The sequence below is a fragment of the Pseudonaja textilis genome, chromosome 1 (assembly GCF_049901715.1).
Source record: "Pseudonaja textilis isolate UNSWEBS1 chromosome 1, rPseTex1.2, whole genome shotgun sequence".
Taxonomy (NCBI): Eukaryota; Metazoa; Chordata; class Lepidosauria; order Squamata; family Elapidae; genus Pseudonaja; species Pseudonaja textilis.
Window position 1 is genome coordinate 213,896,224 of NC_141990.1, and position 27,807 is coordinate 213,924,030.

A 27,807-nucleotide genomic window follows, 5' to 3' on the forward strand; every position below is an offset into this window, starting at 1 on the left:
TCTTCAAAATGGTATGTGAAAGCCAAAATTCATGGTACTATTGTAATAGTAGGAGATTGAACATTCTAAAAATAAAGAATAACGCTTGAAAATAAGGCAGATAATTGTTCTCCTATTTTTGCAAATGGGAGTGATGGTTTTGTAGGGTGGGTTTAGCTCTCAATCATACCTGAAAGGGATCATAATTAATATAGAAAAAAATAATCAGGTAATTAGCTTGGCTATACATTTTTGTCTTGCCATTCTGACTTTTCTCTATCTTTTCTCTATCTTTATATTGATTTATTTATTTATTAGATTTTTATCTCAGCTTTATTGTTTTATAAATAACTCAAGACGATGTACATACCCAATACTGCTTCCTTCTCCTATTTTCCCTGCAATTTTCCCCTGCTTTGTTCTTAGACTATTTGGAAGTAGAGCAAAACATCAAGATGGCTTATGATGGCAAGTTATTACCTTATCATCATTCATCATCATTTTAGCCATTGTCTATCCACTGCAGGACGATGGCCTGTTCTGCATGTTTCTAACCAATATGGTCCTGAGCTTTCTTTTGCCAATTGGGCCCACAATACTTGCTGATGTCGTCGATCCGTCTTGTTTTAGGTCTCTTTCATGGATGCTTTTTATTATACTGCCATTATTTTACAGTTGCTTTCCCTTGCTTTACAACCCACTGCAAACCACAGGAATTCCTTGCCTTAATTTTAGTGGTTGGTAGCATCAGACATGAATTCTTGTGGTGCCTTGGTATATAGGCATTTTCTTTGATACTGCTTTTGGAGGCAGCAGACCTTCACATGGAGAACATCTTCTCATTGATTAAGGTGTGTGGACAAAATTTGAATAACCTAAGTTACTCCCCACTCTTAAATTCTATTTAAAGCAAAATGATGATAATTATAACAGTAAGGTGAAGAATCTCCAGGGATAGGAATTTTTTTAATGAAAAAGCAAAGGTCATTTGGAATATATGGCAAAACTGAAGTATCATTTCTTGTTGCCTTTTAAAAAGAAATCTAATTGTTCTTGGTACATATATTCAGCTGAATATTGTATAAATTTTATCACTTTCATTGGTCTTTTTGGCTTAGTAGGTAGTGTTGTAGATCACAATAGGTAGATCACAGCTAAGTTTGTTAAATTGAATAATGGTTCAGACTTCATATTAAGGAAAATTCCAGTTTCCTTAACCATAGTTTTAGTAAATCACTATTGGCTATATTCATCCAACATGATAAGCTATATTTCTATTTTCATATCTTAGGAGCTTGGTTTACACAACACCTAAACAAGCCCTGTTCTAAATTAATTGATGTATAAACTTGATGCATATGATTAATTAAAGTTTGAATGTTTTTCCAGATAATTTGTAATTGGAACAGTAAGTGAGAACCTGATGGTGGATTGAATGATCTCCCTTGTAATGAACAAGGTGATATCCAGAGAGATTGTATTTTCCATTTCTCAGCATTCTTTATTAGCAAAACTGATATGAAATCTTTCTCTTTTTTTTTCCTTTCTCAGTTAGCCATCCTATTCATGCAGTGGATGAATACCCTTGTATATATGTTACTAATACCACTGGGTAGCGCCTGAGACATTACTGATGACATGTTTGAATGGTGTTGATTGCTTTATGACTGTTTTGTCTGAATGTTATCTTGCATCACTGGCACTTGTATGCATGTTTTAAATCAGTTTGCCAACACTTACCTCATAGAAGCCATTGTTATTTTAGCAACCTTCACTTAAAAGTCCTGAGTATTACAACAGTTTCCATGCTGACAGTGCATTGTCCTGATGGACAAAACTGCCAATTGCCATCATGGGTGTCTCTTTGCAGGATTCCTGTTGTGAGGGCAGGATATTCATATTGTACATAGGCCTTTGATTTTCTGCATTAGTCCCTCAAACTCTAGACTTTGCAAGATAAATTGCACTAATCTCCACAGTGGGTCTTCATGCAATTACTGGTATTGGCTTTAAAAACCTGGATAGTATTCAAGTGAAGATTATTTTTAGAGTCCTTGATACTGGGTGAAAAGTGCTGGTATCCTTAAAAATTCCATAAGGAAGTATCTTAGAAGGTCACAAATGGTGACCTCAAAACTCTTCTGCTGCTCCGGCAAAAATAACATTCATTTATATACTGTTGTAAATAACAGATACAGATTTATGTTTATCCTGTCTTATTATTTTTATAAATAACTCAAGATGGTGAACATAACTGATATTGCTACATCTTCTTATTTTCTCCACAACAAGGTGAGGTAAGATGAGAGATTGGCCCAAAGTCACCCAACAGTTTTCATGCCTTAAGTTGGAACTGGAATTCAGATCCTGGTTTCCAGTCTTAACTGCTAAACCAAAAGTAGTTTTTCTGTTTTTCCCTTTTGTTATAAAAAAATGAGGGAATGAGTTTAAAATAGAGAAATGTTTGGCTCATCACTTACTGGAAAACCACATTTGATAGCGCTTCAGTAACTGAAATTATCTTACAAATATTCTACACTGCAGTGAATATAGTAATAGATATGCTGTCTTTGGATAGGGTGTTGTTTTTTTCTGGATACAAAATACTGAGTTTTGAAAGGGAGGAAGTGGAATATTCTATCAGCAATATCACACTTTTGACAGAATGAATAAGCAACTTGGAATGTGAATCCAGAGAATAAGTGAATATATTTCACCTCATCCCCAAATTAACTGTGTTTTATTTATTTGTTTGCAAAGCTTGTATGTTGCTCCAATCTAAACTAACATTGAGAGGCTTACCTACGCTATTTATGTAAATAAGGTTAAAAAGTAGACTTTAAAGCACAAATAACAATAATGCAAAATACAGAGTCATTGAAATGTAAGACTTTTCATTCATCAAACTTCAGGAAGCGACAGCTTACAGCATTTGTACCTCATCTTCAGCCTGCTTTTTAAACGTTTACTATACTGAGAATTTGAATATCATTGTAAAGCATTAATGTTCCTGAGAACTGGCTGTGTAGGATGTAAAGCCAATTTAATTTTGTATCATTTTTGTAAGAGGCCCTGTTTTTTTCCCTTTAATGTTTCAGGTATCTTCAAGAGGCCTAATTTGGATGCCATATCTGCAGCACATCTTCAATCATGGCTGTTTCAGGACCAAAAGCTGTTCTACTGTCATTTGCGAGCCTTTTCCTTCTCACATTTCACCTCTCTGCGGCACACAGGATTCCTGACTATGCTGAAGAAGATGAGGAGAAGCAGTGTTCCAGAAGAGAGCACCCTATGATTTATTTCGAAGGTGAAAACCTTTCTTTTTTAATTCTTCTGTCCTGGTTTGAGAAGCGGCAGTTTTAGGTCACTTTGGATTGCAACCTTCAGTAACCTTTCCTGTTATTTCAATTACAATTCAATTTTCTAATGAAGTGCCAGAGTGGCACACTCTGTCTTGTTTTATTACATCCATTTTCTTCTTCAGTTTTAAAAGGGCAGAACTTGCTCTTTCAAAAATTATACCATTCGGATCTGTATTTTACTGTAGAAAGTTAGCTTTCCTGCTTCTCTTCATGAAATCTGGATCTCTTTCAGTCTCTGCTACAGAGAGTAATGAGCTAAAATGATTTCTGCAATGAAGTTGGTTCGTTTATGTAATACATTTATATCCTGCCAGAGTCTTGCATGACTCGGTGCTGCAGGAATATAGACGCCACTCAAACATAATAAGCCACTAGGTGAATTTATAACCTAGAGTTATGCTGAATGTCTGAGATGGAACACCTGGTTTTGTGATGAGAGAAAGGGAAGGGGAAGAATTATGTGTTTTTAAGATTTTCATGTTTTAAATGAATATCTTAAAAACACACAATTCTCCCCTCTCGCCATCACAAAACCTGGTGTCCCATCCCAAGCATTCTCCAAAAAGCAGCTAAGGTCTAAGAGCTCTAGAGAAAAGTCACTTCAAAGGGCGATGTCTCCAAATCTCAGCCTCCCACACCTTCCAAAAGTGAGGAACTATGAATTGCTTTTCTTGGGAAAATCAAACTGATTGGGCCAATTCTAGCAAATGAACATTGTCTTGAAGTTAATCTGATGCCAAGGTATAAATCACAGTTAAAGCATGGATGTATATATATGGTGGAGCATCTTATTGTACCTAGTCATCTGGTCTACCAAACAAAACTAAACAAATTTAGGATTTTAAAGGAAGAACACTATAAGCTATTCCTTAATGTTGAAAAAACACCCTAAAAGAAGGTAATGATGAACCTTTTTTACAGTGAACACTGAACACTTATTAGATCCTATCAATATAATTACCAGAGTTTAAGCTTGCCTTGCTTTGTATATTTTATCAGCCAGTGTGGTGGCAAAGAATATTGTCAGAGAATTAGGGTGAGCAAAAAGGTTTGCACCTGATGCTGTTTGGTAAAATGAACATAGAGTCAGGAAACAGTTATAAACTGGAGGACAGCAGGGCACTGTTTTAAGTTACCATAAAAATAATATTTCATAAATTTCACCAGCTATAAAGTACTTTAAATGTTTTCTCACCAGCTACAAAAAAACTAAACTGTTCCTTCTTTGTTGTAAGGAACGAGAGAAAGAGACCCCATACTTAGGCTGCTAAATCAACGTCGATCAGTTTTACCTAAATGGCAAGCTACAGTTCTTGGATGGTGCAAAAAATCTTATACATCAGTTTGCATTTTATAAAAGGGCATTTTCTTTTGGACTCGCTATGTAACAGGTAAATTTATGACCATCTTGAACATGGCCTTCATTTCATAAAACGTTGCAACCTATCCTTTGGTGATATTCATCTGTTTAGTATGCTGATATTGTTACTTCCACAAATTCATTTTGAAATGAATTTCTCAAATAGTGAATTGCTAATTTTGCTTTCTGCTTGACACATGCGAATATATCCACGATTATTTGATCCTCTATTGAGTACAAGTAACTTATTTTCCCTCAGTCTTTTGAGAATGAGAATTTACATCTTGATAAACATCTGAGTCTTACCTATTGGCATGTGAACTGTTTGCATTTTACAAATGTCAGCAGCTTTTTCTTTTTCCTTTAGTTCCTTTATTCTATTAATTGTTCTTAAATGGATTAAATTAAATTAGTGACACATTTGCTTCTGCATAATAACATTTTGTTCCTAACTTTAATTTTCTGGAACCAGGAAAACTTGATTTTTAGAACTGCTCGTTAAGTCACACCATGTGCTTTATTAAGGAAGAGTAAAAAGCATAACTTATTGTAATATTAATTGTAAGGGGGAGGAACTATGTCTGGTTCTTTAAACAAAAAATGTACCCATACATTTGTTGAAACAAAAGGCAAGTCTTGTCAGCTTTGAGTTATCCTAAGACTATTAACAATGTGGCTTAAAAGGATTAATTTAGAACAGATCTCCTTTTACTTGTATTAATTTTATGGCTCCAGTGAACACTGTACTGCTTTGTATTTATTGTTGGTTGGATTGCGCATGTTTTGTAAATAACGTTTTAGGTATCTCGAGTACCAATGGAAGTGGATAATTTCTTCAAAATAAATGCATAAACAAACCACTACAAGCAACACATGCAGTTTTAAAAGTGGTTGTTAGAACTATTTATGGGATGCAGGCACAGTTAAGTTTTAACTATTTGTAGCTTTCATAGTTACATGCTCTTTGCTGCTGAGGTGGTATTCAGCAGGTTCTGACCAGTTCTGAAGAACCGGTAGCGGAAATTTTGAATAGTTTGGAATACCACCTCTGACTGGCCTCACCCCCATCTATTCTCTGCCTCCTGAGTCTCAGCTGATCGTCTGGGTCTTCTTTTGTTGCCCTGCACAGGAGAACAGAGATGGAAAGCAGGTTAGTGGGGTGGGGAGAGAATGGAGATTTTGCAGTATCCTTCCCCTGGAGTGGGATGGGAATGGAGATTTTACAGTATCCATCCCTTGCCATGTCCACCAAGCCACACCCACCAAGCCACATCACACACACAGAACTGATAGTAAAAATGTTTGAATCCCACCATTGATTTGCTGTATTTTCATGATAGAATCTATGTGACATATTAGGTGTGCTTTTCTCACAATCCTAGACATTTCTTTGAAGAATTGCAACAAGTTGCTGAAGGAATTAACTGCAGAAATCCATTGATAATCATCTGAGCAGAAGGATTAGATAATAAATGTATCCAAGTAATAACATTTGATAGATATTTTCCCCATAATGATAAAAAATCTAATTTACACCACTATCTCAGAGATTTTCTTCACATCTAAGAAAGTCTTTACACCTGTTTCATTGTTAATTAAAATATAATGGTAAGATTTCTACCAATAATATAATGTTATCAGGTATTTCACATCCTTTTATAAATCCAGATTATGCTGCTTGAATTATGGATAATAATACCTTCTATAATCTTCATGTCAGAGTAGCCATCAAAATCTTAGTATCTGTATCTAGCTAAGATATTAGATTCTTCCACGATTGTGAGACTTCTTCCTCTGTTAGAATAATTGTTATATAAATCTCATAATCCCATGATTGAGGTCCTTGTCTCCAAAGACTCAATATATATCTGTTAACAATATCAAAGCCACATTTTTCTAATATTTTTATATCATTCAGGAGGTATACAGTTGTCATTGCCTTATTTGTGGCAGGATTACAGGAGACAGCGAACTCCCTTGAATTGGCATATGAAATGATTGGAAGATTTATTCCATTTTTAAAAATCTATCCACTAAGATAAAATTCTCCATTTGTAGAGGATAGTGCCATTACATCATCATGCACATCATGTCATCATTTCGTGTGCTGCAGCTGAGAATATTGCTAATCCTTTCATGAATTTCTTTTCGATTAAAAATAATAATTTTGAGTCATCTCCTGGTAATTTACTGAGTAGGGATTCAAGGGTAGGAGAAGTTAGGAATTTTTATTTCTCTAGCTTTTTGGCTGAGGGCCTCCCGGTAAAGCAGATATCTGAAGAGATTCCATGTGACTGGATCTAAGGATTCAGGCCCATTGCTTACAAAACTCTAGAAGGGTAGGAACCAGTGAATATAAAGCTGGGAAAGTATATTCAATTTAGTAATGTGAGGAATTTTGAAATTTGTGTTCAGTACAAGATGCTCAGTTGGATGATATTCTACCTTTGCTCTAATCTTTGTCTTTCTATGTCTGTCAGTATATAGCATATTGTTGAGTTCTAGGTTTGAAATGCAGATGTCAGCCTTGTTAATTGGTTGCAATTAAATTTTTAGTCTGATTCATTGCTTTTATTAAAAATAAAAATTATATTCTTGATTTCTCTAGCTATGAGTATGTAATCCAGCACCATGTACTCCAAAATCATTTGGGCTAGGTAGCTCTGGTTGAAAGGAAAAATTTGAAGCAATTCTTTAAATTCTGATTTCTGGGGAAGAGAGAGTCCTTGTAGTGTCCTATCCAGATTCCAAGTAAGAGAAACACCTTCCCATTTGAAAACAAATGGTGAATATGTAACTTTTTACCTGGGCAGAAGATTTTCACTGGGGAAGAGCCCACCTGGAGATTCCAGGGTTCAAGAAGACCAGATATGAGGGTGAAGATCCCATGGAGACAGCTTTAGATGTTGACTGGGTGTTGACACTTCTATCACCAGCTTCCTATTCCCTTCATTTTGCTACAACTTCCCTACATTCTTTGAAGGAGAAGGAATTTAGGAAGACATTTTCATTAACTTCCTGGAAGTATCATGTTTGGCAAAATTTACTTTGCTTGTTTTTGGCCTTTATTTATTTAAACCAAAGAAAGAAAGAAATTAAAGAAAAAAGACAGCAAAACAATAGCAAGGGTATTGGTGTGTGTGTGTGTGTGTACTATTTTCTTCAAATTAAGGAAGAATTTATTATTTTTTACTGTAGTTATTGATACATAATCTATGCCTATAAGATACTCAATAAAATTGCAAGACTTCGATTTTATGGAATTTTGCATTGGAGCAAAAATTAGGATAATTATTAACTGTTTTCACCTTTGCTGCTGATATGTATTTATTGTGATGTTATTTTATGTTTTTAATTTCTGTTCAATAATCATTAAAGGTGGGGGGGAGGGAATGTAAAAATAAATTAAATATAGTTTCCCATAAGTTTTACTTCTACATCATTATTAATTTGCAGGCAGTTTTTCAAAATGTACTGCAATTTGCAATGAAAAGCCTGAGCAATCTGTCCTTTTCTCTGTGTTGATTAATCATGTGCTTTTAGAGCTCGTCTTAAAAATATATATCTAAAAATGACTTGAACTGCTTAAAAGTGCTGTGGGGCATTCCTACATGTCAATAACTGTGCATAGCACTAATTAACTTGCTAGATTGTCAGGTTCTTGGAGGGACTGTTCATTTTATTTAAAATTTGTTAATTGAATTTTATTTGGGAATTTCACTTTTGGCTACCGTTGTTGCTTGAAAGGGTGAAGATAATTCTTCTATTTAAGGTAGGCAGTAGAAACATAGTAGAACGTGTATTTTATGAGCAAATCTTGTTTAGAAGAGGTAGCTGATCTATGTGATATGGCAGCCTTTCAAATAGAAGTGCAGGTGTAGGTGCCGGTCTGCTTTATTTTATTTTATTTTTAAATAAAGTACCCTGCTATTATTGGTGTACTGCTACATTTCTATGCTTGTTTACTAGTAAGAAAACTCCACTGAAACAATTGTCTTACTTCTGAAGCAAGCATAGATAAGATTATCAGTAGAAAAATTGGGGGGAGGGGCATAGATATGTATCTTCTGTGGTCTTCAGGATATAATTTTAGTGATAACCAGATGAATGGGGGAGTGTATGTTTGCAGCTGCTTGGATACATCCTTGTAGTTGGCAAGATTTTGGTTGTGGTTTGCCATTGCCTTCTGCTCCTTTGGGCTGAGAGAGTTTGACTGACCCAAGGCCACCCAGCTGGCTTCGTGTCTAAGGCGGGATTGGAACTCTTGGCTTCCCGTTTTCTAGCCTGGTGACTTGTTCAGTACACCAAACTGGCTGACTTAGAAGCCTGAAATATACTGTGCAGAAAATGATAAAGCATAAGCAATTCGTTCATATTTTGTCCCAGAAACAACTGCTGTCATGCCCCTGGTGGAGACTGACTCTGAGAGAGAGGAGGAACAGCTGACAGGGAGTGTAAGTGTGGCTCCAGAGGTTGTGGAGGAGGCTGGGGAAGGGCAGAGGCCAGCTGGGCAGTCAGAGGAGGACCCAGGCCCATTCCCTCTCCATCCTAGGGCATGCAGGGAGGAGAGGATAAGGGAGAGATGTGGTCTACCGGGGAGGAGAGGGCCTTGATCCTCTTCATGGGCTGCAGCTATGACAACTTGATAAGAGGCCAGACATGTGTATGGGCCAGTGCTGGAAACAAAGCATGGAAATATCTCTAGTTTATTGTTCCTCTCTGAGTTTGGTGTCCTTCCCAGTGTGTGTTCTGATATCTGTGGATGTCTTCAAGACCTTATCTTGCCTGGTTTGTGTTGTTTTTTACTCTTTATAATTTAAATGGCATTTCCTCTTTCTTGTAACTGCTTGTGTGGGAGTTTTTTGTCTCCAATCAAGTATATTTGGAGCTTTTGACTTCGTGTTTCAATTCTTAGAAATGGAGATCTGGAACTATGAGAAGCAACAAGAAATGCTTGCAGAACAAGAAGATTGAGACAAAGAAGAAGCCATCTTTAATTATCAAATAATTTTAAGTGGGGGGGGGGAGAAAAGGGGGAAAGAGAGTGAAAGGTTTAAGATTATAAAAAACAACCAAAAAGAAGAAGAACAATTTGAAAGATAAGTATAATATTAGAAAGCAACAGAAGAGGGGATTACAGATGAGAGAGTTAGAAGTAGAGAGACGAGGGGGTAAAAAGGGGAGGGAGAAGAAGAGGGGGAAGAAGGCAAGGAAAAGAAGTTGTAAAAGACAGAAACAAGAAATGGAGAAACAGGGAAAAGATATAAGGATTGTAACCATAAGTTTGTTTAGAGATAATGGGTGAAAATGTAATTGTAAAAGGGATTCTGCAAAGGTACATAAGATAGCTTTGTTATATTACAAATAGAAATAACTTTAGAAAATATGATGATGGATAAAATATTTACTGTAATGGAGTGGGATGTTTGTTAATAAATAAATAAATTAAAATGATTGAGAGAATTAAAAGGGAACATTTTTAATTATTAGTAATGATTTATAAAAAAATATAAGTGGAAAAAAAATATAGAAAAAAAAAGAATTAACTATGGAAACTTTATAAGTGTTCCCAAGGAAGTATGATATTCAATTGAAAAGAAATGTTAAAGATGTTAAGATTTTAATGCATATTAATGATAGAATTGAATTGGAATGGAATGTGTTTTATTTACATATATATATAATTTTTTCTTTTTAAGAATATGGTGTCTATTTTAAGAATGTACCAAGCAGAATTCGATTGGAAGTTATGTATTATATTGAATGCTATAAATTTAAAGCTATACATTGAAGCTTAAATAAGAGCTTGAATGGATAAAATTAAAGGATATAAAGGTGTCATACTCTAATTGGTAACTACAGGGAAAAATTTGTTTAATAAGAAAAGATAATGTGAAATTGTAACAGGACAGACAAAAGTATAAATATAATGATTTGAATTGAGATAATCAAAACAAAGTTGAGAAAATTAGAAGAGAGGAAAAACTATGTAGAAAATATAAAACGGTAATAAGATATGGAATAGAATATAAAAATGAGCATGAAATTGAGTTTTGTGTCTGTATGAAGAAATGATAACCTGAGACCATGCTATTTTCAAAAAAGATGTTTGATTTGTATTTTGTTTTTGTGAAAACCCAAATCAAATTTTCAAAAAAAAAAGAAAAATTCCAAAGGTGCTTTTTAAAAAGGCAACTGGATTTTGTTCTTCAGTTCTTCAGAACTGAAGAAGCTTCTTGGATGAGAAGTGAAACATCTTCAAGGAAAAACAAAGTCCAGTTGCCTTTGGATAAAGCACCTTTGGGACAACCATGACCTGAATGACTGAGAATCTCCACAGATAAATAATATTTTTTTAAAAAAACCCTGCAAAAACCTTGTGTAGAGCACAAAATAGGGCAGAGTATTCATCAGCCTTACTGTGGATTTGTGATAGGCTTGTTTTAAAGATTGGGCGGCATTTTGCTTAAATGCAGAAAGTCTGTTGCGTAGTATAAGAATTGGCTGGTTTGAGGCTTTGCCTTATTTCTTTATTTCTGTCCCTGTTGCTTTTTAACACAATAATAAAGTCAGATTAACAGATAGATGAGATTGCCCTCAAATATAACCAGTCAAAACTGAATGATTCATCAGTCAGAAAAATACTTTAGTTCCTGCCACCTTACTGTAAATCGTAATTTCTGACATGCAGAGTAAGCTGGAACAGCTATCATCCAATAAGCATATTTTTTCCCCTCAAGAACCCATAAGAGAAGCAAGGAAAAATGTATGAGAGCTCCATGCTATGAGCTTTACTCTTTTCTTAGCACTGAACAATAGACCACAATCTTTGCCTTTTTGATGCTTTGGAAACTTCACAAGTGAAAAGAACTTGGTGACAAATAAATGACTGAGAATCAACAACCACAGTAGGGTTATGCTTTACCATGTGGCAGGCAGAAAGAAATCCTGAGGCATTTTATTACTGATTTTCTAGCCATTTACAAAACCAGATGGAATGTTGTTAATATGAAAATAAAATTAAAATGAAAGAAAGCTGGTTATCCTTCCGTGGTTGGAATCACATCTGAAACCATTCTATGTGACTTTGGAGAGTTGGGAGAATATATATATATATATCTTTTTTGCAGAATGAAGTCAGTAAGTTAGAATAAAAATTCACTAACATGCCAATATATAATAGTATTTTTCAGTGCCTATCTCTGAGATTATTTGCATATTATATTTATTTATTAAATTAATTTGTATTATAATATGATTTGTCATACAGTCCACTAGATGTTTAGATTGGATTTGACATTTTTATCTATCTGAGTTGGGCAGATGTTTAGTCATGTTAAAAGTATTATCACAGGATGTAAGCTGCTCTGAATAAAGCTGCCTTTTGCAATTGACTGATGGTGTTCAAGTGGTGTCCCAGGTATTTTTGGATTGAACCCAAGGTCCCTATTACTATTGGTACTATCTTTGCTTTCTTTTGCCACATTTGCTCTAAGGTCTTTGTATTCTGTGGTTTTTCCCCAGTTCTTTTTTTTTTTTAATATTCTGCTGTCTCCAGTTACTGCATGTCCACTATCCAAACTTTTGTGTTTTTCTTATCAACAATTGTTAAATCAGGGGTGTTAGGTACTAAGTGCCTGTCTGTTTGAATTCTAAAGTCCCAGAGCAATTTAGCTTCTTCATTTTCTATTTCTTTCTCTTTTATGATTCCATGAGTTCTTGCTTCCAGGCAAATGGCATTTCTTACATAACTTCCAGTGCACTATGTCTGCGTGATCTTGCCACAGCTAACCAGGTGATCCCCTGTTTCTTCAATTTCTTTGCAGAGACCACATTTGCTTTCTATTGCTGTCTTCTCAATTCTAGCTTTGTATGTATTTATTTTTAAGGCTTGTTCTTGGTCTGGGAGAATTAATTCATTGATCTGTTTCTTCAATTTTCTGGCCCTTAGCCATTGCCAGTCTTGTTAATATCTGCTTTGCCTGGTTTTTTTTTAATGTGCTGATCATGTAATACTTTTTCTTCCCATGTCTCTTTTCTGTTCAGTATGGTCTGTCACAGACAGCCAGATGTTCAGACTGTATTTGTCACTTTTGTCCATTTATCAAGTCATTCCTACGGACCTGGAATAATCACATGTGGGTGTTTGATGGTGTTAGAAGTATCATCGCAGGATATAAGCTGTTTCAAATAAAGCTGCCTTTTGCAATTGATTGATGGTGAATTTATCAATGATGATAGTGTTCAAGTGGTGCTCTGGTATTATTATTAATTATTTAGCATAAACCATGATGTGAACTGATAGAAATCATTTGGCAAGCTGAGTTAAGAAGAACTCTAGAATGAGATAAATCTGGAAAAACTGTCCTTCAGTCATAAAATCCTCCTCATGCAGAGAATTAACCACAAGCTAAAAATTTTAAGGTGAGCTTTTTAAAGAAAGGAAGAAAGTATTTTAATGATCAGAGGCAATAGAACTCCAAGCAAGGATGGAAGGCGAAGAGGCTGGAAGGGGAATCAAAAGGAAGCTAAAGAGAAAATCAACCACACAGGGAAAAGAATGAATGGTAAAGTTAAGGAAAGGGAAGTGTAGGTGATCACGCTGCTTGTAACAAAAAAAAAAGAGTGAGAAAACAATAAATCTGGAAGTCATAAATATAAATATCCCCCATAGATACAGCCTATATTGGAAGAAAAATTTCTGCAGAAATTTTTATGCTGGTTTTCATGAAATATGGTTCGTATAATGGATGTCAACTCAACTATTGGCTGTATTAGAAATGTAATAAATAGTTAAAATCCGAGCCTAGATTTGGAATGTTTAATACAGCCTTGTTTTGTTACTGCCTGCCTGTAGTGAAAAGAAATCTTTAAAAAATGATGTTAGCAGACCATAATTCCAATGAGTGGAAGATTATTTTCTATAGACTGTGTAGATCAAGGCAATACCTATCAATATTTTATATGTTTAATATTCAAGATGAATCCCTCTCATTGAATAAAGAAAAAATTAAGGATGATCAATTATGTGATTTGATTCAGACCTTAATTTGGGGATAATAAATAAATAAGTTAGCTCATTAGACTTAGTGGCACTGGGAAAAGTATGAATAGGATTTTATTGAAAAAAAAAGTTGAAAAGTAAGTTTTTTTTAGCATTTCTTGTATGTATTACATCAATTTGATTATAAATAGTTTATTTTGAATTTTGTTTAGGGAACGTTGAGATAAAAAGTTTAATGCTTCATTATAATATGTACATTTTGTCATAGGAAATACAAAGGGAAAGTACATATGGAGTCAGAATGCAGTATTAGATGGAGGCTGTGAACAATTTATAATAACAATAATTAATTAAATTGGTATGCCTCCTGACTGTCCATGACTCTTGGCAATTCATAACAAATAAAGATAAAATCAAGTAAAGATAAAAGGTGGCAAGTGTGATCTCACTTTCCCTTTCCAAAGGCCTCAGTGAAGAGGCAGATTTCCATGGCTCTTCTAGACAACAGGAATGGGGACCACTCCTGGATTTTTTTTGGGGGAATCTTGAGTAGGTACTGCTGCAGAGAAGTTGCATTCCAAAGTCCCAGTAGTTGGTACTGTTTAACTGAAAGAATCTGAAGCGCAGGATTGAAGAGCCCTGCAGGATTGAAACGACCAGGCAGGAGACATGCGATTCCTCAAATAACCAAGCCCAATGTCAGGCAGGACATATAAGCAAGATCTCACAAACAGAACTGAGGGGATAAGTTGTACATATATTCTCACCCCACCAAAAAACAAACCCCAACCCAGACACTCATTAGATAGGAAATCCCTTTATAATGGTAAAACCCAGGTAGGGCTTGATTGGATGGAAGAATTGAATGAAAAATGACTAAAGGTGGCCATACTCCCTTTTGTAGCATGTCATATCCTAAAATGTGGGAATTTTCACTTTTAGCTTTTGGCTACTGCAAATTCTCTGAAAAGTATCAGACTAATTTTGGATGAAAGCTATCTACAGTCTGGTTTTGATTCCCACTGTGTCATTTTTGCAATAGTTTTATGATATGTCCTTAGTTAGTGATCCAGTCTAATTTAGACTGAACATGATTTTGGAATCTCAGTATGACATTATGTATTTTGAAAAAAATGAACTTCTGAACTAAGATGTTAGCTTTTCAGAAGACATTAATTGTGAACTACATGTAATCACCTACTAAATGTAGATAGGTTGTTGAATATAAAGCTTAAAACCCCAAAAGATGAAGGGTAGATTGAACTTGTTTCCCAGACATGTCAGTAATTCAGTAAGTCATTTTTTCTCCTTCTTTAAGTATATTATTGTTACTTTGAATTATTATTTCAATACAGGATGGCATACTTTGACTTTTAAAATGAGATTAGCGCTGTGCAGCACTTTAGATTTCAAAGGGAAATGATGCCGAAATATGCAGGCAAGCTGACATGGCATCTATTAGCAATTATTTAAAGCAGCTGCATCTTTTTCCAATAGTGGCTGCCTGCAATTGCTATACAATCGTGGTAAAGTCATATTTAATTTAAAGAATAGCCAACAGGTGTCCACATGTACTCCAAAACCTATTTCTCTCTCTGAATTCAAAGTGCTCCATGCTCCCCACCCCCCCGGCCCCAGAAAAATCAGGCGCAAAAGACCAGGACCATATGTGAAGTTTCAATTAAACTTATCATGACTGCACAAGAATCTACTCAGCTAACATGAGCACTACCTTGGCATTATATAAGGCTCAATGGAATTCAAAAGGGGCTTCTTAGTCCATTTGTGACATAGTAGAGACTCTGGGCTGATTCCTGTTTTGACTCCATCCCCAGGTTTTGCCATTCCTTCTGATACACCTTCATATGTCTATCTATTTATTTTTGAGGGCAACAAAGTCATATCCAGGGATGTCTTGATGCTACTCTATGGCCTGTTTTTTGAAAAAGTGGGAAGAGTAAGTGAATGAGCTTCCCCTTTGCCTCTACCTCTTTTTGCCGGTTTACAAATTTGCCGGTTTACAAATTGTTTTGTGCTTCCATTTCGTAGTCTTCAATTACAATTACATTGCATATAATCTCATATTTTCAATCAGAGATTAAATACCTTAGTATCGTTATTAATCAATTATTTGACTATACTTTTATTCATTCATGTTTTACAAGATAATCATAATTTACTTAGTTTATTTTATAACAGTTCATACTATCATCCCAAATCTATCCTAAAATCATTTTGTAGATATAACAAGAAAGAAGTACATCTTTATATATTTATTATTTTCTAAAAGTCTACATATTTCATTACTGTATTTTATTGTCTAACCATTGATAGAAAAGATCCCAAATTTTATAAAATTGTTTATTCTCTTGTTCCCTAATTTCAAATGTCAATCTACTCATTTCAGCACATTCCAATATTTTCTTAATGATTTCCTCCTGTGATGGTGTTTTCTCATTTTTCCAGTTTTTAGCAAATACAATCCTAGCCACTGTTAATACATTTACAATCAGGTATTTCAAATCTTTGCTATATGTATCAGGTAAAATTCCCAATAAAAATATCTCTGGTTTCAAGTCTATAAGTTTTTTTTAATCATTTTTTCCAATCACATGTGGATTTTAGTCCAGTATTTTTTAGCATCTGTACAAGTCCACCACATATGGTAATATGAGCCAGGTGTCTGATGACATTTCCAACATTTTTCGGATTTATTCTTGAACATTCTTGCTATTCTTGTCAGGGGGGAAATGCCACCTGTAAAACATTATACAAATTTTCTTTATATGCTGTTGACATTGTCATTTTATAATTTTGAGACCACAATTTTTGCTGTTTCTCTAAATCAATCCCATATCCAAAATTCTTCCCCCAAGCAATTATAGTTTCTTTAACTTGTTCTTCTTCTAATTTAATTTCTAATAAATATCCATACAGTTTTTAAATCACCTTTTCATCAGTACCTGTCAAAATCTTATCTAAATCAGTCAATTTATCATAGAAACCTTCCATTTTAGAATCTTTATCATACCTTGAATGTATTTGCACATATGAAAACCAATTCATCTTCATACCTTGTTCGTCTAGTTTTTGTATAGATTTGAGTTCACCCTTTTCATCCAATATTTCACCATATCTAACTGTTTGTTCCTTTTTGTATATTATAGGATAAGAAAATGCTTTGATAGTTGATAACCAGACTGGAATTTTCAAATAACATTGTCTTTTAATCTTCTCCCAGTTTAACCACAGAGACTCCTGTATATAATGTCTTCTAAAATACCCCTGTGTTTTAGTTTCTTTATACCATAAAAAAGCATGCCACCCCAACAACAAATCATGTCCTTCTAATGTCAACAATCTAGTATTTCTTAGTGTTATCCATTCCTTAACCCACATCAGATTTGTAGCTTGATAGTACAACTCCCAATTAGGCAAACCAAATCCTCCTCTAATTCTAGCATCTTGCAAAAGTTTTAACTTTATTTTTGCTTTCTTACCTTGCCATATATATTTCAACACAATTTTATTTAAATCTTCAAAGTAATCTTTTCCAAGTCTAATTGGAATTGTTTGAAACAAATATAAAATTCTGGGTAATATATTCATCTTGATTGTTGAAATTCTCCCATGAGCTGTTCAGAGCATCCAGAAATGGGAGGTACTTCAGTCTCTTCTGGAAAGGCTGGGCTTAAAACTCTGGGACGCTCCTCCTCCTCCACGGGACTCCTCCTCAGCATCCCCCAGTTTTAGCTCAGCCTTCATGGTAAGAGGTTGTGCACTCCCTGACTGGAATGGCTTTACTCAAATTCAGGTTGGATCTTTAAAACCCTTCACCATCTAATTCGGCTTTCAGGCTTTCCCATCAATCTAGACAAAAACCAACAATTCTAAAACAACTTCCCTCATAAATTAGCAGCCTGCCACTCCTCAGGCAGCTTGAGGCTTTCGCCTCAGCAAAAAGCCTTATCTACCTCTCCAATCGTCGGCTCTGCGATCGGATCAGAACACTCACAGCCACGGCTTTCTTAGCTTTGCTGCTTTTCCTTGAGGTATGAGCCTGAGTCTTGAGAAAGAGAATATACAACCATTCTTAGCTTTCTGAATGGTTCTCCCCAATAGGTATACATACTCAGTGACATGTAACTTGGGACTAGTAAGTTTCTGGTATTGGCCATAGATTTGCAATTGAAGGATTGATTTATAACCACTGGATCTGGCAGACATCCAGTAGTATGTCCAATATGCTTTGTTTTATTGCCAAAGTGTTTATTGTTGAATCAGCCTTATTTCATAACAGTGTTCTCTGATATATAAATCTTTTGCTTGAAGACTAATTAAAGGAGTTGCTAAAGGTGCTGTCAATTATCTGTATTTCAGTTTTTAGGTGTTCTGGCCTTTTGATTTCTTACAGCATGTCTTTCAAGGTGTTCTTATTACTTTCATTATTCCTTTCGGCATTGGATTCTAACCTCTTCAGAAGAAGGATATCACCGTCTATGTTGACAGTTCATAAATCACAGACTTTCAGCAATAAAGTAGCTTTGGATGTTCCATATAAGTTTAAGACAGATTTGAAAGCTAGTTCAACCCTTTGAGTTGGAAATAAAAAGTTTCCTCTTCTCAGTTGTAAGAAAATTGTAGAAACAATTGAAAGCAGTGATGATATGAACTTTCATTTAGATTCTATACATGATTACTCAAATGTAAGGACATTTAAAACCTGTCTTCATACCTTGGGTATTTGACTATATATTGGGTAACTAATACAAAAAATAAAATAAATCTGACTTTCGATGACATATGATGGGAAGGCATTTCAGGACTAGGAAGTATCCTGTTAGAGGTGCTTCATCCAAGGATCATAAATGTTGTTTGGAGAATGTGTAACTTTTGATGATCAGGGCTCAAACTGTAAGATCTGGAGTTATCAGCATGTTGAAAAGGTATGAATGAGCACATCATCATCATCATCATCATCATCATCATCATCATCTTAGCCATTGTCTATCCATTGCGGTATGAAGGCCTCTTCTACATGTTTCCAGCCAATATGGTCCTGCTTTCATTTGTCAGTTGGGCCCACAATACTTGCTGAGATGGATACCCCTGACTAATATTGATCATATCTGCCAACCTGCATTGGACCAGCATGGCAGACTATGGTCTGTTCCTTCCACATGACAATATAACCTCAAAAACGGCCCTCATTCCCCAGAGGCCCTAGGCCAGCCACCCACAGCAGTGGAAAGAACTGCCTGAAGGCAGAGGGTGTTAAGAATGAGTATTTGCTGTAAGCATTAATGCTCCTCCTTATTGAACAATTGAAGATGAGCCATCTAAAAACTTAAAGACACTTTAAAGACAGGTTTGTGTGAAATATGCCATAGTAATCTAAACAAAATACAATGTACATAAATATTCTGATCAGATCTGATATATCAAAAATGCATTCATTTGCTAGTGGACATAAGTCATGACCTAGCTTCATCTTCCCTTTTAATGCTTATAAATAAATATCAAACATTGGATAATAGATGTCTTATATCCCACACACTGAAAACTAGAAAACATTGCACAATTTTCTTTTTCCCACTCTTGAGAATGTTCTTTTCCAAACCTCTTCCCTTTGTGTTTGAAAGTGAGGGATAAGGAAATTTCACAGTTGGAATGCGTGAGCAGATTTTAATATTGTCACATAAACCACCTCTCATTTATTATAGACTGAGACTGCAGTAGTATATAATCATTAGAACTTTCTTTATCATTAAGTTCTCCAGACTCCTCTTTAGTCCAGCCACGTTGAGCTTGCTGCATGTAGTGGGTGAACGAGAGAAACAGTGAGAAAATGTAAATAAATATATTAATACATACATGATTTTAGGGAGAGTTATGAATTTGAGGAAGTGGAAAATATATTTGCAGTCAGTGACACTCCAGATTAGCCTTCCTCAGGTACAATAAAACATGTGGAAATTCCACTCATATTCCAGGGGAACAAGAATGAGGATTCTTCCTGTTTTTATGGAGAAGGCAAAAGCAGTGTGGAGAGCTTCCTCTATCCATGAAGCATCTCCATGGGATTCAGAACTCTGGTTTCTCAGGTCTTGTCACATTCCAAAAGGTCCCACTGATTGAAAAGCTCTGTACCATGAGCCATGGCCCACTACACATTAAAGGGAAAGTGAAGGATACAGTTAGTATATTCATTCTACACTCCTGAACACCAATCTTGCTTTTTATAATAACTGAAGAAATAAATTATGTGTCCAATGTGAGTGCTAAAATAGAGTTCTGAAACTGAATATCATGGCATTTAAGGAACTGGCACTTGTTCAAATAAATTTTATCTTTTTCAGAGCAGGACAATGGCTAGAAAATTACTCAGGGATGGAATTCTACCGGTTTAGACCGGTTCCAGTGAAGTGCGTTCTCACCAAACCAGTTGTTACACCAGTTAAATCGCATCACTGAAATTACTCCAACACGAACCCAAGATTTCTGATGACATCTGTCTCAGGTCTTGAGTATTTTGAAGCACGGTAATTTGATTATGGCAATTTGTATGTATTTAACAGATATACATTTCTATCCACTTAAAAGACCTAGAGGCTGTAATCAACAGCTTCCTTAGTTTTTTAATTGGAGAATGAGAAATAACTAGCTGGTGCTGTGTAAAAGCCTTTAAGATAAATTTGGACTAATGTGTATGATAGAACTTTTATGTCAGAACTTTAGTGATTTTAAAGTAGTCAGACAATTAATCTGAGGACTAAAAGTCATGGGGCCACTTCATATTTTGTCCAGTGGCAAGGGAATTTATTAGGAAGTTTACACATAATTTATTGGGGGCCTGCAGTATGATAAGCAATCAATTCTCATGGTTGATAGAGAAACTTAAATACTATTTTGGGTAAAGTAAAGGAAGGGCATGGAGTATTCATTTCAAGGCTTCCTGCTTTCTTCCAGAAAAGGGGTCTATTTAATTTTAATTTATATGAGGATTATAAGGAGTTAGGTAAATGTCTGTTTTTTTAAAGGCTTTTAGTCAAAATCAAGGCATTGCTCTAAAAGGGGACAAAAAGAAAAAAATAAAGAAATTGAGATAAGGGAAGCTGTCTCTCTCTCCAAGAAAGATGTGAGAGTTCATTGGATTCTTATACATACATTTCATGGGTTGGATGAAGAAAAATGAAATTTCTGGCTATTCTCTAATAGCATTGTTTTTGAATATTCTCTAGTAATTGATATTCATGACTTATTTCGTACTATATTAAGAATAGCTGAAGGACACCTGCAAATAATAATTTGCAATACTATTTTGTGCAGGGCTTGTCACATCGGCATTATATCTGGCATCTAGATTCCCAGTCTTCCAGAGAATTACAGGAGACTGCAATAACATTACAGGAAGAGGATTTAAGGGCAGGAAAGGGAGTAGGGAGATTCTAGAAGACAACAATTGAGGGAGAGATGGTTAACATTTGGGCATTCAAGCAACGGTTCTCCCTGTAGTTGCTTCCAGTCTTATCCTTTAGTTTGCAAAATGAACATAACAAAAAAAATGGTTGCTGGTAGAAGCAACCATTTTGTCAAATTTTAGCAGCTTAATTTTGGTGTGTGGGGTGGAGCTGCATGTGCCAGGTAAGTCACAGGTTTCCGCCTGTGATATAGTACACTGCTAAATTCATGGCTCTCCTATTTTAGCTGTTGATGGTTTTCTGGCTTCTGCAAATGGGATTCAAAACTCCTACAGCACTCCTTTGTCATGCATTTTAAAATTCTCTAGCATCATTTTGCAGTTTCTGTGTGAACTGCATCACGGTGATTACAGAAACTTTTATATGCAAGAAGTATCATATACAGGTAGTCCATGACTTATAACCACTTGTTTAGTGAGTGTTCAAAGTTACAACAGTGCTGAAAAAAGTGGTTTACAATCACTGGCTTAACAATTGTCACAGTCTTGTAATCAACATTTGGGCACTTGGTAATTAGCATGTTTATATGACAATTGGTAGGTCCCAGGTTCATATATCACCATTTATACCTTCCCAGTCAACCTCTGACAAGAAAAATCAGTGGAGGAAGCCAGATTTGCATAATGACTATGGCAACAAAGTTAATAAAATAGTGATTCACTTAACCATTTTGCTTAGTGATGGAAGTTCTGGTAATAGTTGTGGTTGTAAGTTGAGGACTACTGGTGGTAATAAAACTTTATTAAGTTCCCCTTTCACCTGAATCTGTAGTACTGCAAGTCATTGGGAGCTTTTGAGTAAAATTGCCATTAGAAAGTTAGTAATAGATTCTACTGCTCCTTACCATCTAGCCGAGATGGATAAGCAGATAGGACCTTAAAATATGGCCTAAATTTGATAATGGGTTGGAACAGTTTATGTCCAAATTAGCTGGAAATACATGATTGGGGTTGGAAGTTCTCCTTTTGAACAAATGGAGGTGATTTTCAACTGTCACAAGGAGCAACTATAACAAGGGGCTCTTCCACAATTAAGGTTTGGGCCCTAACAAATTTGATGACAATTATCTGTGTTTTAGACGTCCCCCGTCTTTTAATATTGTCATGATTTTTCTGTGGGACTAATCATGAAAAATATCTAATAGTTGTTGTTGGTGTAAAATGGAAGGCTGTTAAACACTGCAAAATACAAGTACCATGTGATATCCTGAAATGTGGATTGCTCATTTCATTTGTTAAATGTGAGGTCCCCAGGGGATTAAGATAACATTTCTACCATTAAGAATCAATGTTAAAATCTTCCCCTTTAACAGACCACACAGACATACCCACGCACCCATGGTCACCTTCTTAGCTCCCTTAAAATTTGACCCATTTCTCTCAGCATTTAAAACAGTTGTAAGGACCCATCTTTTTTAATCAAGCTTTTAGTTGTTAATAGTTTTAGTATTGGAAACATTTAGTTTTAATCTTTACACTGTGCCTGTGTGTTTGTTTTAATTATACTAGCTGCCTTAAGTGCTCATCTGAGCAGAAAGACAAGATATAAATTGAATAAACAAGTGTTATACTTATAATACCATGGAAAAAACTAAAAGCCAAAACCTCCTCTATTCTTGTAATGATAAGGCAACTTGAAAGTTAATTTTATTGGATTATTTCTTTCCTAAAGGAAACAATGCCTTTAAAATACCATACACACTACAATCTGTGGTAACATTTTGAATATCAGTTCATAATCCTGAAAATAATTTCATAAGCATTTCTATTTTTATGGTTCATGTGTTTAATGTTGTTGCATAGGGTTGGATTTCAGGATTTTTTATACATGCACTATCTTTTTCCAAAGAATACAAAATTAAGGCTTCATCTTAAAATGATTTGGAGTAAACATCTCTTTTAGAAATATTATATGCTACTGTTTTTGCTTAACTAAATCTATCTAACTGGAACACAGGAAAGGAGCAGAATTTCTATTATCTTGAAACCGTTATCTTTTCTATTAATGCACTGGGTTATTGTTGTTTTCTTTTGCTTCCTCATTTGTTCCATTTTGGTCACATCCTTTATAAACCAAATGCTAACTAAAGCACACTTTGAAGGCTTTTAATAAAACTCTATGTCTTACGTTTATATGTAGTAGTGCAGAATTTTGTTTTTAATCTTAGAGTGCACAGAAAGCCTTATCTGTCAAATTTCCTTGTGACTAACCCTTAAGAATAATTGTGTCCTATTTATCTTTTTAATAGGATAACTTGATACATGGCTAATTTTAAAGGAAAGTTGCCATTCAGAGTGGATAGAGGTCCAAACATTTTAATGTTTTTTGACACAAGGAAACCAAAGTCTCTTGCATTACAGGAGATTTAGAGCTCCACATCTTTTTATAGTTTCTAATGAATATTCCCTATTCTTGCTTGTGGGATTTTCTTTTGTTTAAAAATAGTTTTATACAGGAATAATAGTGATTGCCACAAAAACTTCTGCCATTAAATAACCTTTGCCCAACCTATGATGGTAAGATATGAAGCTACCATCAATTCTTTCCGTTACCTACTACGTAGATTAGAAGACTGACCATTGAATTGACTTTATTAGAATTAATTAGAAAACTGAATTGAATTAATTAGAAAACCGACAAACCTTACTACAGTCACTGCTACCTTGGTGGGAAACCCCCCCCCCCAATTATAGCAAAGTGGAATTTCATAGATAGTTAATTATCCACATATTGAACAATACTCTGTCGGAGATCCATTAGTTGAATGCCATATGGAAATCTTGCTCACCAGTGATATTGTTCCTCTATCTTTTTTTCATTTTTCTTTGCAGATCTGAAGCCTTGGGTTTCAAATTTCACATACTCTGGTGTACGGGACTTCTCTCAGCTTGCTCTAGATGCCAATAGGAATCAACTCATTGTTGGAGCCAGGTAAATTAGAACCTTTTAATTGGAGCAAGATTGCTTCTCTAGTTCATTGCCTGAACGTTACCGTCTGCAAAAAGAGATTGCTTTTTCAGCCTGCAAGCACAATCCATGTTGCTTTTAAAGCAAAGCCTTAATTTATGTAGAAAGGTTTTAGAAATGCAGTAATGATGTTGAAGAGGAGAAAATTGCCAGTCATTCTTGTGAGGGGAAATGTAAGTAAAATGAGGAATTAATGAAGCAAAAAGCTGTCATTTCCCACAGATCACAAAGGCTATAAAATCTTTTCTCAGTGAGGTGGTGTCCACATGTATGGAAACAGAACTAGATGAAAGAAAGAATTCAGTGCATTAATGGAGAACATATCCACATAGTTACATAGTATAGCCCTAGTGTGTCAGGTGCTTTGTCTTGGAGAAGTTTTAGTTTGAATGAACTAGAATGATCATTTGTGCTATTTCTAGAACACTTTGCAGAAAAGGATTATGCCCCCCCCCCCATAATTTTTGCATAACCTATGATTACTAATAATGCCATCATAAAATTAGTAGTCTTTAGTTTATTCATAAGTAGCATTTATATCCTGACAGCGTTTAAGAACTGAAGTCACACCTTCCTACATTCTTAGTATTTCTGCAACTCAAAGTGCCTGAGATATTATCACAGTAGCATTTAAAGCAGCTCTTTGAAATAGCCCAATGTTCATATTATAGGTGAGATTATCCAAGGATTTGTGAGAGTTGTTTAAGATATCAACAGGTTTCTTCTTGACTCTTAAATCTTTTCAGTGCCTATTGCATTATACAGTCTTCCTCTTGCAAAAATGTTGCCCTGCAGAAAAAAAACGTTAAATGTCCATTCGCAACATTCTGGTTTATTACTGGCTTTTGGGGGCTTGTCAAAACCTACTCTAATTGTGAATTCAGACAACTGTAGAATAACACACTACCACTCAAGAAGTTCAGTATCTAATATATGGAGTGCTCCATCCTTGATATTACACTCTTGCCTTTTGGATCTGGCTTCATCGTTCAGGTTCCCTTGAGGCTATAGATCTTTTAAATCTACTTTTGAGAGTTTTAAAAACAGCATTTAATTCCTCATTTGTCTGAAAGGACAACATTTCCAAAGAGCAAGGAAATGGCAATTAAAGGGTAGCAATGTGATATTACCATCCTGTTCAGAGATGAGATAGAGCTAATGCTGTGCAGTATGTGTCTAGTGGAGAGGTAAACCTAAATCACATAGATGCTTCTTGATAAAGAACATATGAGAAAGATTACACATACTGTGCTGTTTTTTTCTTTATTTCGGATGTTTATGAATTGTACCAAATGCACTAGATCTTGTCGAGATAAGAACATCCCCAGACTGGATACTTAGAAACAAAATGTTCAAGGATGTTTGTATTAAATTGTGCGTATGTACTGGCTTAGACCACTGGATGAAACACTGTGCTAATGTGTAGCTGAAACAAAAATGGTACAAAAAACCCTAAATCTTAAGAGAAAAGATGTATTTCTTTGGAAAGTGTAGCAGAAGGTGTTGTGGCTCCAATTCCCGAGCCTGTGCTATTAGAGGAAGAGGACTTGGAAGATGAGGAGGAGGAACTGGGAATGCCTTCCTCCCCAGGACCTTCCTCTCTGGCAGTGTCTTCCTCCCTGATAATGCCTTGGCTTTCATCAGACAACTGAGAGGAACCGCCTGAGATTGATCAGGAGGAAGGCATGTCGGAGCAGCCCCTGACAGGGAGTCAGGAGGAAGAATGTTGGCTTGATCCTAGGCAGCATCGTAGAGAGAAATGTGAGCAGCAACGTAGGAGGCATGGGAGGGTCAGAGAGTGAGCTGAGTCATTGAGCCACACCCCACAGGGGTGTGTTGTCGGCTGGAACTTTGTATGGGACAAAGTTTAATCTTACTTCAGGTTTTTTGTTGTGAATGATTCTTGTGGTCTGCCTTGTAATTCTCTGTGAGTAGCTTTTTACTTGTTATCAATTAGGACTTGGCAGGCAGAGCGTGTTGGCATGCCAAGGACATTATCAGTTCCAAAGAATTAACTCTGTGAAGTCCGAGTCAGGTTGCCTGCCAGTGTTTGTGTGAGTTTGTACTCTTTCATCTTTTGAGAAAGAAGAAAGATGAGACAGAACAAGAAGGTGTCATCTGGGATGTTAGATGGTTCAAGAACAGACAGCCAGAAGAGATGCCAGGAAAAATTCTGCAAAATCACTGCTAACTGAGAAGGATTTATAAAATGTTTCTTTTATATGATTATGATGTATTTTTTGATGAATTATTTATTTGTTAAATTTATATGCTGCCCACCTCGTAGTTCATGGTGACTCTGAGCAGCTTTACAATGCAATAAAACAAATCAAAACCAAAACGATTAACAGATAGTCCTTGACTTCCAACTATTTGTTTAGTGACCATTCGAAGGTAGGACAGCTCTGAAAAAAGTGATTTATGACTGGTTCTTCACTCTTATGACCATTGCAGAATTCCTATGGTCACACGATCAAAATTCAGGAACTTGGCAACTGGCATGTATTTATGACGGTTGTACTGTCCCAGTTCATGTGACCACCATTTGTAACCTTCCCAGCCAGCTTCCAACAAGCAAAGTCAATACGGGAAACCAGATTTGCTTAACGATGGTACAATTCATTGAACAACTGCAGTGATTCTCTTAACAACGGTGGCAGAAAAGGTGGTAAAATGAGGCACAATTCATTGAACAACTTGCCTTGCTTACAAACAGAAATTTGGGGCTCAGCGGTGGTCATAAATGGAGGACTACTAGTATGACAATGAAAAAAGATTAAAATTACAAAAAATTAAGATAAGCTAAAAAACAGCGGTTTGGAAGGGAGAGATGGGGTGCCTTTTCAGTTAGTGTACCTCTACCCAGCAGCTTCTTCAGAACTCCATTCCAGTTGGCCTAGCCAATTTTTAAGGTTTTTCCTGAAGACTATTAAAAAACAAAAAAAACGGGGAGGGAGGAGGAAACCCTAACTTTTATGGCAAGATGTTCCAAAGAGCAGGGATCATGGAAGAGAAGATTCTTGTCCTGGATCCCACCAGCCAAAATTCCTTGCCTGGTGGTAGTCTGCAGTAGGTCTCTTCTGCAAGCGTGAGCAGGGCGGGCCAATTTATAATATATGAAATAGATTTTTGAGGAATTTTGATCACCAAAAGAATAGTTGCAACTCTTAGTCTGACTTTTGAAAGGTCCAAGGAATTAAATGTCTGTGTGCTGGTTTATGTCTCCAGATTGTCAACAAAAGCAAACTGGATCAAGGAAATAATCTCAGATTTATATCTTCCCTTTCTTTCAGAAATTCAAATATATAGCTCTCCCTCTTCCAGTATAATTTTTTTCAGTTCCTTAGTAGCTTTTTGGGCAGTAAGATTCTGATGGAAAAAAGTTAGACATTTCTATTTTCCTAGGCAGTCTTGGACGAGAGTTCTAGTCCTTAAGAATTACATTTTTTTTTTGTCTGATTCGACCTTGGAATTCAGGCTCACTCTCCCAAAAATCTTGGGACAACTTCACTTAATAAGGTAAAGTTATCAGGGAAAGTAAAGACTGATAGATAAATTATTTTTAAATTTTCATTTCAGTGCTGTTGACCTTATTACCCTTCCTTGTCCCTCTGCTTGCTTTAGATCATTAAAAATTGCCAGCTTTGATATACA

At 35.6% G+C, this 27,807-nt stretch overlaps 1 protein-coding gene across 5 annotated transcripts in view; it reads left to right on the forward strand.

Moving 5' to 3' along the window:
• SEMA5B (semaphorin 5B) overlaps nucleotides 1-27,807 on the forward strand; it is a 601,210-nt gene that overhangs the window by 288,370 nt on the left and 285,033 nt on the right. For all 5 annotated transcript variants that reach the window (XR_015740811.1, XM_087920416.1, XM_087920414.1 and 2 more), the window contains exons 3-4: nucleotides 3,078-3,286; nucleotides 24,018-24,117. Coding sequence is in view for 4 of the 5 variants with exons in the window: in XM_087920416.1 (XP_087776542.1) it covers nucleotides 3,130-3,286; nucleotides 24,018-24,117 (257 nt within the window). In the remaining variant the exon portion in view is untranslated. The remainder of the gene's footprint in view (nucleotides 1-3,077; nucleotides 3,287-24,017; nucleotides 24,118-27,807) is intronic.